The 16233-nt window shown below is 44.3% G+C and overlaps 1 protein-coding gene and 3 long non-coding RNA genes across 5 annotated transcripts in view; all 4 read right to left on the bottom strand.

Annotated features, from left to right (window-relative positions):
* The window catches only part of LOC118369025 (thyroid receptor-interacting protein 11), a 66965-nt gene that overhangs the window by 39208 nt on the left and 11524 nt on the right, over window positions 1-16233 (bottom strand). Inside the window, exons 7-13 of the mRNA XM_052496173.1 lie at window positions 14168-14515; window positions 13856-13893; window positions 13577-13750; window positions 8773-8988; window positions 7589-8314; window positions 2741-2899; window positions 2000-2167 (exon numbers count right to left, since the gene is read on the bottom strand). Coding sequence (XP_052352133.1) covers window positions 2000-2167; window positions 2741-2899; window positions 7589-8314; window positions 8773-8988; window positions 13577-13750; window positions 13856-13893; window positions 14168-14515 — 1829 coding nt within the window. The remainder of the gene's footprint in view (window positions 1-1999; window positions 2168-2740; window positions 2900-7588; window positions 8315-8772; window positions 8989-13576; window positions 13751-13855; window positions 13894-14167; window positions 14516-16233) is intronic.
* LOC127915757 (uncharacterized) lies at window positions 6012-6636 on the bottom strand. Of its 2 annotated transcripts, none has more exons than XR_008091998.1 (3): window positions 6621-6636; window positions 6414-6502; window positions 6012-6057 (listed from the first exon to the last, which is right to left on the bottom strand). It is a non-coding gene; the product is annotated as an uncharacterized LOC127915757 (long non-coding RNA). The 2 variants fall into 2 exon arrangements; XR_008091999.1 differs by lacking the exon at window positions 6012-6057 and adding an exon at window positions 6223-6268.
* LOC127915758 (uncharacterized) lies at window positions 6669-7389 on the bottom strand. The gene is made up of 3 exons (XR_008092000.1): window positions 7223-7389; window positions 7064-7162; window positions 6669-6682 (listed from the first exon to the last, which is right to left on the bottom strand). It is a non-coding gene; the product is annotated as an uncharacterized LOC127915758 (long non-coding RNA).
* On the bottom strand, window positions 15464-16131 carry LOC127915756 (uncharacterized). The gene is made up of 3 exons (XR_008091996.1): window positions 15969-16131; window positions 15633-15912; window positions 15464-15576 (listed from the first exon to the last, which is right to left on the bottom strand). It is a non-coding gene; the product is annotated as an uncharacterized LOC127915756 (long non-coding RNA).

The raw sequence follows: 16233 nt of genomic DNA on the forward strand, positions 1-16233 counted from the left end.
TGACAGGCCGGGTAGTTCAGTCATGACAGGCCGGGTAGATCAGTCATGACAGGCCGGGTAGATCAGTCACGACAGGCCGGGTAGATCAGTCATGACAGGCCGGGTAGATCAGTCACGACAGGCCGGGTAGATCAGTATTGGCAGGTCGGGTAGATCAGTATTGGCAGGTCGGGTAGATCAGTCACGACAGGCCGGGTAGATCAGTATTGGCAGGTCGGGTAGATCAGTATTTATTGACAGGCCGGGTAGATCAGTCACGACAGGCCGGGTAGATCAGTATTGGCAGGTCGGGTAGATCAGTATTGGCAGGTCGGGTAGATCAGTCACGACAGGCCGGGTAGATCAGTATTGGCAGGTCGGGTAGATCAGTCACGACAGGCCGGGTAGTTCAGTCACGACAGGCCGGGTAGATCAGTCACGACAGGCCGGGTAGATCAGTCATGACAGGCCGGGTAGATCAGTCACGACAGGCCGGGTAGATCAGTCATGACAGGCCGGGTAGATCAGTATTGGCAGGCCGGGTAGATCAGTCATGGCAGGCCGGGTAGATCAGTCATGGCAGGCCGGGTAGATCAGTATTGGCAGGCCGGGTAGATCAGTCATGGCAGGCCGGGGAGATCAGTATTGGCAGGCCGGGTAGATCAGTCACGACAGGCCGGGTAGATCAGTATTGGCAGGTCGGGTAGATCAGTATTTATTGACAGGCCGGGGAGATCAGTCATGGCAGGCCGGGTAGTTCAGTATTGGCAGGCCGGGTAGATCAGTCATGGCAGGCCGGGTAGATCAGTCATGGCAGGCCGGGTAGATCAGTCATGGCAGGCCGGGTAGATCAGTCATGGCAGGCCGGGTAGTTCAGTCATGGCAGGCCGGGTAGTTCAGTATTGGCAGGCCGGGTAGATAAGTCACGACAGGCCGGGTATATCAGTCACGACAGGCCGGGTATATCAGTCACGACAGGCCGGGTAGATCAGTCACGACAGGCCGGGTAGTTCAGTCACGACAGGCCGGGTAGTTCAGTCACGACAGGCCGGGTAGTTCAGTCACGACAGGCCGGGTAGTTCAGTCACGACAGGCCGGGTAGTTCAGTCACGACAGGCCGGGTAGATCAGTCACGACAGGCCGGGTATATCAGTCACGGCAGGCCGGGTAGTTCAGTCATGACAGGCCGGGTAGTTCAGTCATGGCAGGCCGGGTAGTTCAGTCATGGCAGGCCGGGTAGTTCAGTCACGACAGGCCGGGTAGTTCAGTCACGACAGGCCGGGTAGTTCAGTCACGACAGGCCGGGTAGTTCAGTCACGACAGGCCGGGTAGATCAGTCACGACAGGCCGGGTATATCAGTCATGGCAGGCCGGGTAGTTCAGTCATGGCAGGCCGGGTAGTTCAGTCATGGCAGGCCGGGTAGTTCAGTCATGGCAGGCCGGGTAGTTCAGTCATGGCAGGCCGGGTAGTTCAGTCATGGCAGGCCGGGTAGTTCAGTCATGGCAGGCCGGGTCGGTAGATCAGCCACGACAGGCCGGGTAGATCAGTCATGACAGGCCGGGTAGATCAGTCATGGCAGGCCGGGTAGGTTGATCAGCCATGACATGCCGGGTAGATCAGTCATGACAGGCCGGGTAGATCAGTCATGGCAGGCCGGGTAGATCAGTCATGACAGGCCGGGTAGATCAGTCATGGCAGGCCGGGTAGATCAGTCATGGCAGGCCGGGTAGATCAGTCATGACAGGCCGGGTAGTTCAGTCATGGCAGGCCGGGTAGTTCAGTCATGGCAGGCCGGGTAGTTCAGTGAGAAGGGCAAGAGAGGAGTTGAGGATGAACTTTAGTTTCCCCGAGGGGAAAAGTAACTTAGGCACACAGTACTGCTGTATACAAAATAGACACTGTACATTACACACTCAACATGTGTCTCAACGTGTACTCGGCACTATCCAAATAAACCATAATGAATTGCATAACAGATATATTGCACGTTTACCCATGTCATACATATTGTAGACCTACCTTCAGGTGGCTGTTGTCTTCCTTCATGCCTCCCAGCTGCTTGTCCTTCTCCTCCAGAGCTCCTCTCAGGGTCTCAGCCTCCTGGGTGGCTGCCTGGACCCCGGCCTCCAGCTCCCTCTGGGTGGCGGCCATGTTGGCTCTCAGACTCTCCGTGAAGGAGTCCTTCTCCTGGAGATTCACATTTAGAATCATTAAAAATATATATATTTTATTTTTAAAGGTGCAATCTGCAATTCCTACATGCATTTTTTGGACTTATAAATGAATGATACATAGGCATTGATTATAAAAAACTATATATATATATATAAAACTTATAAATGTCTCATGAGCTTCGTTCAACTGTCTAACCCAATCGGAACGCAAACGTTTCACTCCATTGTTTGTAAACAATGTAATTGTAAACAAACGCTGTATAGCTCCAACACATGTTTACATTTATCATGTTGATCTTGTAGTCAGTCCTTGTCTCCATAGCTTGGTCTACGAATTATGAGAGTCGTAACATTTCGGCAGCCATATCTATCCTTAATACCCCCGAAAGGTGGCGGGGCGTGACCGCTTTGTAATTGGTTTTAACTACAGATTGACCCTTTAAAATGTCAAAAAGGTCTGTCACAGAGTTAGATAAAAAGGACTCATGGATATATATATATATATATATATATATATATATATATATACACCCGTTATAAGACAAAAGATGAGTCCTCTATCTAACTCTATGGTAGGTCAGCTGACCTGGAGGAGGTCGGACAGCTGTTTCTGTCCTGCCACGGTGATGGACAGCATCTCGTTGGTGTCTCTGTGGTCGGAGGACATCTGCTCCACGTCTCTTTTAAGCTGGGATATCTCCAGATCCTTCTCCTGATTCAGCCTCACTGTCCGCTCATGCTCCGTCTGCAAGCAATCAAATCAAACTTTATTTATATAGCACTTTAAATACAAAACATTTGGTTCAAAGTCAACGCTTAACAAATTAAATTAAAATAATAAACAAAGTGTGAAAGATTAAAAACAACTTTCTAGATAAATATGATAATGAAGACGGATAAATACGATAATGGAGACGAATAAATATGATAATGAAGACGGATAAATATGATAATGAAGAGAGATAAATATGATAATGTAGTCAGATAAATATGACAATGAAGACGGATAAATATGACAATGAAGACGGATAAATATGATAATGAAGACGGACAAATATGATAATGAAGACGGACAAATATGATAATGAAGACGGATAAATATGATAATGTAGTCAGATAAATATGATAATGAAGATGGATAAATATGATAATGAAGACGGATACATATGATAATGAAGACGGATAAATATGATAATGAAGACGGACAAATATGATAATGAAGACGGACAAATATGATAATGAAGACGGATAAATATGATAATGTAGTCAGATAAATATGACAATGTAGTCAGATAAATATGACAATGAAGACATAAATACGATAATGGCGACGAATAAATATGATAATGTAGCCAGGTAAACATGATAATGTAGACAGATAAACATGATAATGTAGACAAGCAAACATGGCAATGGAGACGAATAAATATGATAATGTAGACAGGTAAACACGATAATGTAGACAAATAAATATGATAATGTAGACAGGTAGACATGATAATGTAGACAGATAAACATGATAATGTAGACAGATAACATGATAATGTAGACAGATTAATATGAAATGAAGACAGATTAATATGAAATGAAGACTGATAAATATGATAATGAAGATAGATACATTAAGATATTAAGTGTCCTGGCTGGTCTAACAGCATCCTAATGATAAATGAAGATACTAAGTGTCCTGGCTGGTCTAATGATAAATGAAGATACTAAGTGTCCTGGCTGGTCTAATGATAAATGAAGATACTAAGTGTCCTGGCTGGTCTAATGATAAATGAAGATACTAAGTGTCCTGGCTGGTCTAATGATAAATGAAGATACTAAGTGTCCTGGCTGGTCTAATGATAAATGAAGATACTAAGTGTCCTGGCTGGTCTAATGATAAATGAAGATACTAAGTGTCCTGGCTGGTCTAATGATGAATGAAGATACTAAGTGTCCTGGCTGGTCTAATGATAAATGAAGATACTAAGTGTCCTGGCTGGTCTAATGATAAATGAAGATACTAAGTGTCCTGGCTGGTCTAATGATAAATGAAGATACTAAGTGTCCTGGCTGGTCTAATGATAAATGAAGATACTAAGTGTCCTGGCTGGTCTAATGATAAATGAAGATACTAAGTGTCCTGGCCGGTCTAATGATGAATGAAGATACTAAGTGTCCTGGCTGGTCTAACAGCATCCTAATGATAAATGAAGATACTAAGTATCCTGGCTGGTCTAACAGCATCCTAATGATAAATGAAGATACTAAGTGTCCTGGCTGGTCTAACAGCATCCTAATGATAAATGAAGATACTAAGTGTCCTGGCTGGTCTAACAGCATCCTAATGATAAATGAAGATATTAAGTGTCCTGGCCGGTCTAACAGCATCCTAATGATAAATGAAGATACTAAGTGTCCTGGCTGGTCTAATGATAAATGAAGATACTAAGTGTCCTGGCTGGTCTAATGATAAATGAAGATACTAAGTGTCCTGGCTGTTCTAATGATAAATGAAGATACTAAGTGTCCTGGCCGGTCTAATGATAAATGAAGATACTAAGTGTCCTGGCCGGTCTAATGATAAATGAAGATACTAAGTGTCCTGGCCGGTCTAATGATAAATGAAGATACTAAGTCTAATGATAAATGAAGATACTAAGTCCTGGCCGGTCTAATGATAAATGAAGATACTAAGTGTCCTGGCCGGTCTAATGATAAATGAAGATACTAAGTGTCCTGGCCGGTCTAATGATAAATGAAGATACTAAGTGTCCTGGCTGGTCTAATGATAAATGAAGATACTAAGTGTCCTGGCCGGTCTAATGATAAATGAAGATACTAATGTCCTGGCTGGTCTAATGATAAATGAAGACTAAGTGTCCTGGCCGGTCTAATGATGAATGAAGATACCCTGGCTGGTCTAACAGCATCCTAATGATAAATGAAGATACTAAGTGTCCTGGCTGGTCTAATGATAAATGAAGATACTAAGTGTCCTGGCTGGTCTAATGATAAATGAAGATAAATGTCCTGGCTGGTCTAAGATAATGATAAATGAAGATACTAAGTGTCCTGGCTGGTCTAATGATAAATGAAGATACTAAGTGTCCTGGCTGGTCTAATGATAAATGAAGATACTAAGTGTCCTGGCTGGTCTAATGATGAAGATACTAAGTGTCCTGGCTGGTCTAATGATAAATGAAGATACTAAGTGTCCTGGCTGGTCTAATGATGAATGAAGATACTAAGTGTCCTGGCTGGTCTAATGATAAATGAAGATACTAAGTGTCCTGGCTGGTCTAATGATAAATGAAGATACTAAGTGTCCTGGCTGGTCTAATGATGAATGAAGATACTAAGTGTCCTGGCTGGTCTAATGATAAATGAAGATACTAAGTGTCCTGGCTGGTCTAATGATAAATGAAGATACTAAGTGTCCTGGCTGGTCTAATGATAAATGAAGATACTAAGTGTCCTGGCTGGTCTAATGATAAATGAAGATACTAAGTGTCCTGGCTGGTCTAATGATAAATGAAGATACTGGTCCTGGCTGGTCTAATGATAAATGAAGATACTAAGTGTCCTGGCTGGTCTAATGATAAATGAAGATACTAAGTGTCCTGGCTGGTCTAATGATAAATGAAGATACTAAGTGTCCTGGCTGGTCTAATGATGAATGAAGATACTAGGTGTCCTGGCTGGTCTAACAGCATCCTAATGCAGCAGCCTCCGGCACACATGGGTCAAACTCCTTCAAAGAACGGCCGAGGGTCAGCAGATTATTGCCCCTCTTTTGTTCTCTCTGTACCTGCCCACTAACATAACCTCTCTCTCTGTACCTGCCCACTAACATAACCTCTCTGTACCTGCCCACTAACATAACCTCTCTCTGTACCTGCCCACTGACATAACCTCTCTCTGTACCTGCCCACTAACATAACCTCTCTGTACCTGCCCACTAACATAACCTCTCTCTCTGTACCTGCCCACTAACATAACCTCTCTCTCTCTGTACCTGCCCACTGACATAACCTCTCTCTCTGTACCTGCCCACTAACATAACCTCTCTCTCTGTACCTGCCCACTAACATAACCTCTCTCTGTACCTGCCCACTGACATAACCTCTCTCTCTGTACCTGCCCACTGACATAACCTCTCTCTGTACCTGCCCACTGACATAACCTCTCTGTACCTGCCCACTGACATAACCTCTCTCTGTACCTGCCCACTAACATAACCTCTCTCTGTACCTGCCCACTAACATAACCTCTCTCTGTACCTGCCCACTAACATAACCTCTCTCTGTACCTGCCCACTAACATAACCTCTCTCTGTACCTGCCCACTAACATAACCTCTCTCTCTCTGTACCTGCCCACTAACATAACCTCTCTCTGTACCTGCCCACTAACATAACCTCTCTCTGTACCTGCCCACTAACATAACCTCTCTCTGTACCTGCCCACTAACATAACCTCTCTCTCTGTACCTGCCCACTGACATAACCTCTCTCTGTACCTGCCCACTAACATAACCTCTCTCTCTGTACCTGCCCACTAACATAACCTCTCTCTGTACCTGCCCACTAACATAACCTCTCTCTGTACCTGCCCACTAACATAACCTCTCTCTGTACCTGCCCACTAACATAACCTCTCTCTGTACCTGCCCACTAACATAACCTCTCTCTGTACCTGCCCACTAACATAACCTCTCTCTCTGTACCTGCCCACTAACATAACCTCTCTCTGTACCTGCCCACTAACATAACCTCTCTCTCTGTACCTGCCCACTGACATAACCTCTCTCTGTACCTGCCCACTAACATAACCTCTCTCTGTACCTGCCCACTAACATAACCTCTCTCTGTACCTGCCCACTGACATAACCTCTCTCTGTACCTGCCCACTAACATAACCTCTCTCTGTACCTGCCCACTAACATAACCTCTCTCTGTACCTGCCCACTGACATAACCTCTCTCTGTACCTGCCCACTGACATAACCTCTCTCTGTACCTGCCCACTAACATAACCTCTCTCTGTACCTGCCCACTAACATAACCTCTCTCTCTGTACCTGCCCACTGACATAACCTCTCTCTGTACCTGCCCACTAACATAACCTCTCTCTGTACCTGCCCACTAACATAACCTCTCTCTGTACCTGCCCACTAACATAACCTCTCTCTGTACCTGCCCACTAACATAACCTCTCTCTGTACCTGCCCACTAACATAACCTCTCTCTCTGTACCTGCCCACTAACATAACCTCTCTCTGTACCTGCCCACTAACATAACCTCTCTCTGTACCTGCCCACTAACATAACCTCTCTCTGTACCTGCCCACTAACATAACCTCTCTCTGTTCAATAACATCAGAATATAGCTTGAAAATATCTAGAATAATTAAATGTATATAGATTGATTAAAACAACAGTGCACCTGTAGTGCCGAGGCGTCCATGGAGCGAGCAGCGGTCAGCTCCTCGATGGTCTGCTGGTACTGCCTGGTCTGCTCCTGCAGGCCCTTCTCTGCCTGGCCCAGTTCCCCTTCCAGCTGGCTCTTCTCCAGCTTCAGAGCCTTGATACGAGTGTCCTTCTCCAGGACGGTCCTGGTGAGAGCAGCCTGGACCTCCCTGACCTGCCTGGCCAGCTCCTCTATCCTCCCCTGGGCCTGCTCAGCCTCCGTCTTCAGCCTCTGCTTCTCCATCTTCATCTCGTAGTCTTCTGACATCATCTTCTCCTGGGAGCTCCTCATCTCTGCCAGTTCTCTCCTGAGCACTTCCAGCTGCTCTATGGACGCCCCGGATTCTCTCCCTCTCTCCCCAGCCTCACACAGCTCTGCCCGGGCAGCCGACAGCTGCTCCTCCCTCTCCTGTATGGTTCTCTGGAACTCCTGGGTCTCCCTGCGTGCCTCTTTGCCCATCTCTGTTGCCCGTCCAAGTTTGTCTCTCAGCTCCTTAACGGTGTCCTCCAGCTGCTGCTTGCCCATGTGTAGATCATTGAGAGTGAAGGCACTGTGGCTCAGTTTCTCCTGCTGGGCCTTTAGCTCTTGCTGCAGCGCCACCCTCTGGTCGGCGGTGGTACTGAGCTCTGATTGGAGCCGAGCCACAACAGCTTCAGATTCCTTCAGCTGAACAGAGAGCTGCTCCTTCACCGAGATGACATGCTGTAACGTGGAGACGCAACACAATGAAACAGCATGTCCATAACCTTGTCTCAGTCGTGTTACTTTGCCGCGCATCTGACTAATATAAACTTTGGAGACTTGTTTGTACGGCATAACACAAATGTGAGTGACAAACCATAATCTGATCACGTAAACCTCGTCTTTAAATAAATTCACAATGAAATGACCCATTTCCCTGCTCAAAAAAAACCAAGCAAACCCCACAGTGTCGTCTGTACAAATGCAAACCCCACAGTGTCGTCTGTACAAATGCAAACCCCACAGTGTCGTCTGTACAAATGCAAACCCCACAGTGTCGTCTGTACAAATGCAAACCCCACAGTGTCGTCTGTACAAATGCAAACCCCACAGTGTCGTCTGTACAAATGCAAACCCCACAGTGTCGTCTGTACAAATGCAAACCAGACCTGTGTAGCCTGTACAAATGCAAACCAGACCTGTGTAGCCTGCTGGTTCTGTCGGTCCAGTTCGTCCAGTTCGTTGAGGAGGGTATCTCGTTCCTCCTGGATGTCGCTCAACGACTGCTCGCTCTTCTCGAGCTCTGCCCTCAGCCCTGATAGCTGCTCTGTGGCGGATGGGGACGACTCCCCTCCATCAAGGCTGTCTGCCTCCACTCTCTCCTCGGCCCTGGCAAGCCTCTCCTGTAGATTCCTCTGAGGAAGAAAAAAAATAAATATATAAAAATAAAATGGTCAACAATAATGAAATAGTTCAACTGAAAATAGCTCTCGTCGAACAGCAAACGGCAATGTAGAAAATCCTTCGCAGGGCCCTCACCCTCTCTGAGGCAACTGATTACAATCTAACACTTTATTCCTATGTACCTATCTACCTCAATTATCACATACTCCTGTTATCATTACGCATTGACTCAGTACTGGTACCCTGTGTATATAGCCTAGTTATCATTACTCAGTACTGGTACCCTGTGTATATAGCCTAGTTATCATTACTCAGTACTGGTACCCTGTGTATATAGCCTAGTTATCATTACTCAGTACTGGTACTCTGTGTATATAGCCTAGTTATCATTACTCAGTACTGGTACTCTGTGTATATAGCCTAGTTATCATTACTCAGTACTGGTACTCTGTGTATATAGCCTAGTTATCATTACTCAGTACTGGTACTCTGTGTATATAGCCTAGTTATCATTACTCAGTACTGGTACTCTGTGTATATAGCCTAGTTATCATTACTCAGTACTGGTACTCTGTGTATATAGCCTAGTTATCATTACTCAGTACTGGTACTCTGTGTATATAGCCTAGTTATCATTACTCAGTACTGGTACTCTGTGTATATAGCCTAGTTATCATTGACTCAGTACTGGTACCCTGTGTATATAGCCTAGTTATCATTACTCAGTACTGGTACTCTGTGTATATAGCCTAGTTATCATTACTCAGTACTGGTACTCTGTGTATATAGCCTAGTTATCATTACTCAGTACTGGTACTCTGTGTATATAGCCTAGTTATCATTACTCATTACTCAGTACTGGTACTCTGTGTATATAGCCTAGTTATCATTACTCAGTACTGGTACCCTGTGTATATAGCCTAGTTATCATTACTCATTACTCAGTACTGGTACCCTGTGTATATAGCCTAGTTATCATTACTCAGTACTGGTACTCTGTGTATATAGCCTAGTTATCATTACTCAGTACGGGTACTCTGTGTATATAGCCTAGTTATCATTACTCAGTACTGGTACTCTGTGTATATAGCCTAGTTATCATTACTCATTACTCAGTACTGGTACTCTGTGTATATAGCCTAGTTATCATTACTCATTACTCAGTACTGGTACTCTGTGTATATAGCCTAGTTATCATTACTCAGTACTGGTACTCTGTGTATATAGCCTAGTTATCATTACTCATTACTCAGTACTGGTACTCTGTGTATATAGCCTAGTTATTATTACTCATTACTCAGTACTGGTACCCTGTGTATATAGCCTAGTTATCATTACTCAGTACTCAGTACTGGTACCCTGTGTGTATATAGCCTAGTTATCATTACTCAGTACTCAGTACTGGTACCCTGTGTATATAGCCTAGTTATCATTACTCAGTACTGGTACCCTGTGTATATAGCCTAGTTATCATTACTCATTGACTCAGTACTGGTACCCTGTGTATATAGCCTAGTTATCATTACGCATTGACTCAGTACGGGTACTCTGTGTATATAGCCTAGTTATCATTACTCATTACTCAGTACTGGTACTCTGTGTATATAGCCTAGTTATCATTACTCAGTACTGGTACCCTGTGTATATAGCCTAGTTATCATTACTCATTGACTCAGTACTGGTACCCTGTGTATATAGCCTAGTTATCATTACTCAGTACTGGTACCCTGTGTATATAGCCTAGTTATCATTACTCAGTACTGGTACCCTGTGTATATAGCCTAGTTATCATTGACTCAGTACTGGTACCCTGTGTATATAGCCTAGTTATCATTACTCAGTACTGGTACCTTGTGTATATAGCCTAGTTATCATTACTCAGTACTGGTACCCTGTGTATATAGCCTAGTTATCATTACTCATTGACTCAGTACTGGTACCCTGTATATATAGCCTAGTTATCATTACTCAGTACTGGTACCCTGTGTATATAGCCTAGTTATCATTACTCAGTACTGGTACCCTGTGTATATAGCCTAGTTATCATTACTGGTACCCTGTGTATATAGCCTAGTTATCATTACTCATTACTCAGTACTGGTACCCTGTGTATATAGCCTAGTTATCATTACTCAGTACTGGTACCCTGTGTATATAGCCCAGTTATCATTACTCATTGACTCAGTACGGGTACTCTGTGTATATAGCCTAGTTATCATTACTCAGTACTGGTACCCTGTGTATATAGCCTGGTTATCATTACTCAGTACTGGTACCCTGTGTATATAACCTAGTTATCATTACTCAGTACTGGTACCCTGTGTATATAGCCTAGTTATCATTACTCAATACTGGTACCCTGTGTATATAGCCTAGTTATCATTACTCATTGACTCAGTACGGGTACTCTGTGTATATAACCTAGTTATCATTACTCAGGACTGGTACCCTGTGTATATAGCCTAGTTATCATTGACTCAGTACTGGTACCCTGTGTATATAGCCTAGTTATCATTACTCATTGACTCAGTACTGGTACCCTGTGTATATAGCCTAGTTATCATTACTCAGTACGGGTACCCTGTGTATATAACCTAGTTATCATTGCTCAGTACTGGTACCCTGTGTATATAGCCTAGTTATCATTACTCAGTACTGGTACCCTGTGTATATAGCCTAGTTATCATTACTCAGTACTGGTACCCTGTGTATATAGCCTAGTTATCATTACTCATTGACTCAGTACTGGTACCCTGTGTATATAGCCTAGTTATCATTACTCAGTACTGGTACCCTGTGTATATAGCCTAGTTATCATTACTCAGTACTGGTACCCTGTGTATATAGCCTAGTTATCATTACTCAGTACTGGTACCCTGTGTATATAGCCTAGTTATCATTACTCAATATATATAGCCTAGTTATCATTACTCATTGACTCAGTACTGGTACCCTGTGTATATAGCCTAGTTATCATTACTCATTGACTCAGTACTGGTACCCTGTGTATATAGCCTAGTTATCATTACTCAGTACGGGTACCCTGTGTATATAACCTAGTTATCATTGCTCAGTACTGGTACCCTGTGTATATAGCCTAGTTATCATCACTCAGTACTGGTACCCTGTGGATATAGCCTAGTTATCATTACTCAGGACTGGTACCCTGTGTATATAGCCTAGTTATCATTACTCAGGACTGGTACCCTGTGTATATAGCCTAGTTATCATTACTCAGTACTGGTACCCTGTGTATATAGCCTAGTTATCATTACTCAGTACTGGTACCCTGTGTATATAGCCTAGTTATCATTACTCAGGACTGGTACCCTGTGTATATAGCCTAGTTATCATTACTCATTGACTCAGTACTGGTACCCTGTGTATAGAGCCTAGTTATCATTACTCATTGACTCAGTACTGGTACCCTGTGTATATAGCCTAGTTATCATTACTCATTACTCAGTACTGGTACCCTGTGTATATAGCATGGTTATCATTACTCATTACTCAGTACTGGTACCCTGTGTATATAGCCTAGTTATCATTACTCAGTACTGGTACCCTGTGTATATAGCCTAGTTATCATTACTCATTGACTCAGTACTGGTACCCTGTGCATATAGCCTAGTTATCATTACTCAGTACTGGTACCCTGTGTATATAACCTAGTTATCATTACTCAGTACTGGTACCCTGTGTATATAACCTAGTTATCATTACTCAGTACTGGTACCCTGTGTATATAACCTAGTTATCATTACTCAGTACTGGTACCCTGTGTATATAACCTAGTTATCATTACTCAGTACTGGTACCCTGTGTATATAACCTAGTTATCATTACTCAGTACTGGTACCCTGTGTATATAACCTAGTTATCATTACTCAGTACTGGTAACCTGTGTATAGAGCCTAGTTATCATTACTCAGTACTGGTACCCTGTGTATATAGCCTAGTTACCATTACTCATTGATTCAGTACTGGTACTCTGTGTATAGAGCCTAGTTATCATTACTCATTGATTCAGTACTGGTACCCTGTGTATATAGCCTAGTTATCATTACTCAGTACTGGTACCCTGTGTATATAACCAAGTTATCATTACTCAGTACTGGTACTCTGTGTATATAACCTAGTTATCATTACTAAGTACTGGTACTCTGTGTATATAGCCTAGTTATCATCACTCAGTACTGGTACCCTGTGTATATAACCTAGTTATCATTACTCAGTACTGGTACCCTGTGTATATAACCAAGTTATCATTACTCAGTACTGGTACTCTGTGTATATAGCCTAGGTATCATTACTCAGTACTGGTACTCTGTGTATATCCACATATATATACACATACACACACAAATATATATATACATACATATATACATACATACATTTATATTTTTTATTTTATTTAACCTTATTGTAACTAGGCAAGTCAGTTAAGAACAAATTCTTCTTTTACAATGATGACCATGAGCAAACAGAAATCAAGTCATATAGATCTTTAAGTTGTGTTAACTTGTATAAAAACAAATATAAAAAAAGTAATTTCCCAAGTGAAGTTTCCATTTGAGAGTAAAACAAAACACCCACCGTCTCCTTCCTCAACGTCCCGATGACGGTGTTGAGTTCTAGAATGTCAGCGTGTTCCACCTCCATCTTTGTTTCACTCTGTTCCAAAACACCCACCGTCTCCTTCCTCAACGTCCCGATGACGGTGTTGAGTTCTAGAATGTCAGCGTGTTCCAACTCCATCTTTGTTTCACTCTGTTCCAAAACAATCGACACAATCATTTGAAGCAGGAACGATCACAGAATAAACTACAGATTTCAACCACATTGTAAATACATTACGTGAATCAGGATAGATACCTGAACACTCTTCAGCCGAGAGATCTCCTTCTCTGCACCTTGAAAAAGATGACCAAAAAAAGAAGCTGGAGTTAACTTGAGCTTTTGACAAATAACTAAAACCCACTCAAGGGATAGAATCAATTCCCTTTCATTTCAATTCAATCAGTAACCTGAACGGAAAATCTGAATTTCAGTTTACCCTCACTATACTTTGTGTATATTTATATTGTATTATACATTTGTAAATGAGACCTAAGTCTCACAATATATCTTACCTGTTATAAATAAATGTTCAATCATTTTTGGGGGGAATAAATACTGAGACTGTACCTGCGAGAGCATTCCTCAGCCCCTGTATCTCCTGGTCTAGCTGAGCCTTGTTCCGGGCTTTCCCCTCCTGTTCCTGGACACGTGACTGGAGCTCTGTGACAGACGTCTGCAGTCGAGTGTAGTTCTGCAGCAGCTCAGCGTTCTCTGCCTGCGCCTCCTCTTTCTCCTGCTGCAGCGTGGCCTGTCTCTTCCCTGCCTCCTCCAGGTTAGCTGTCAGCTCCTTCAGCTGCTCATCCTGCTCCTCGTTCAGCCGCTCCTTCGCTGCCTCCTGCAGGGACTGGATAGTGTCCTGGAGGTCTGAGAGTATGGAGGACTCCTGAAGAGCGTTGGCTGTGGCTGAACTAGAAGCTGGAAGGGTTTGGATACAGAGGGTAACACGTAAGGGAAACGTGTGAGAGTCTAAGGTCAGGGTGGAGAAATCAGTCACAGGTACAGTGCATAGGGAGAGTATTGAGACTCTTCCCCTTGTCAACATTTTGTTACGTTACAGCCTCATTCTAAAATGGATTAAATACATTTTTTTAAATCAATCTACACACAATACCCCATAGTGACATCACAATACCCCATAGTGACATCACAATACCCCATAGTGACATCACAATACCCCATAGTGACATCACAATACCCCATAGTGACATCACAATACCCCATAGTGACAAAGTAAAAACAGGTTGGGGAAGGTTACTAAAACATTTCTGTAGCATAGAAGGTCCCCAAGAACACACTGGCCTCCATCGTTCTTAAATGGAACAAGTTTGGAACCAATGATTCTTCCGAGAGTTGGCCGCCCGGCCAAACTGAGCAATCTGAGGAGAAGGGCCTTGGTCAGGGAGGTGACCAAGTACCCGGTGGTCACTCTGACAGAGTTCCAGAGTTCCTCTGTGGAGATGGGACAATCTTCCAGAAGGACAACCATCTCCGCAGCACTCCACCAATCAGGTCTTTATGGTAGAGTGGCCAGATGGAAGCCACTTCTCAGGAAAAAGGCACATGACAGCCCACTTGGAGTTTGTCAAAAGGCACCTAAAGGACTAAAGAGGCACCTAAAGAAACAAGATTCTCTGGCCTGATGAAACAAAAATTGAACGCTTTGGCCTGAATGCCAAGCGTCACGTCTGGAGGAAGCCTGGCACCATCCCTACGGTGAAGCATGGTGGTGGCAGCATCACGTCTGGAGGAAACCTGGCACCATCCCTACGGTGAAGCATAGTGGTGGCAGCATCATGTCTGGAGGAAACCTGGCACCATCCCTATGGTGAAGCATAGTGGTGGCAGCATCATGTCTGGAGGAAACCTGGCACCATCCCTACGGTGAAGCATGGTGGTGGCAGCATCATGTCTGGAGGAAACCTGGCACCATCCCTACGGTGAAGCATGGTGGTGGCAGCATCATGTCTGGAGGAAACCTGGCACCATCCCTACGGTGAAGCATGGTGGTGGCAGCATCACGTCTGGAGGAAACCTGGCACCATCCCTACGGTGAAGCATGGTGGTGGCAGCATCATGTCTGGAGGAAACCTGGCACCATCCCTACGGTGAAGCATGGTGGTGGCAGCATCATGTCTGGAGGAAACCTGGCACCATCCCTACGGTGAAGCATGGTGGTGGCAGCATCATGTCTGGAGGAAACCTGGCACCATCCCTACGGTGAAGCATGGTGGTGGCAGCATCATGTCTGGAGGAAACCTGGCACCATCCCTACGGTGAAGCATGGTGGTGGCAGCATCATGTCTGGAGGAAACCTGGCACCATCCCTATGGTGAAGCATGGTGGTGGCAGCATCATGTCTGGAGGAAACCTGGCACCATCCCTACGGTGAAGCATGGTGGTGGCAGCATCATGTCTGGAGGAAACCTGGCACCATCCCTACGGTGAAGCATGGTGGTGGCAGCATCATGTCTGGAGGAAACCTGGCACCATCCCTACGGTGAAGCATGGTGGTGGCAGCATCATGCTGTGGGGATGTTTTTAGAGGCAGGGACTGGGAGACTAGTCAGGATCAAGGGAAAGATGAACAGAGCAAAGTACAGCGGTATCCTTAAAGAAAACCTGCTCCAGAGCAC

This window comes from Oncorhynchus keta, chromosome 35 (assembly GCF_023373465.1).
Source record: "Oncorhynchus keta strain PuntledgeMale-10-30-2019 chromosome 35, Oket_V2, whole genome shotgun sequence".
NCBI lineage: Eukaryota > Metazoa > Chordata > Actinopteri > Salmoniformes > Salmonidae > Oncorhynchus > Oncorhynchus keta.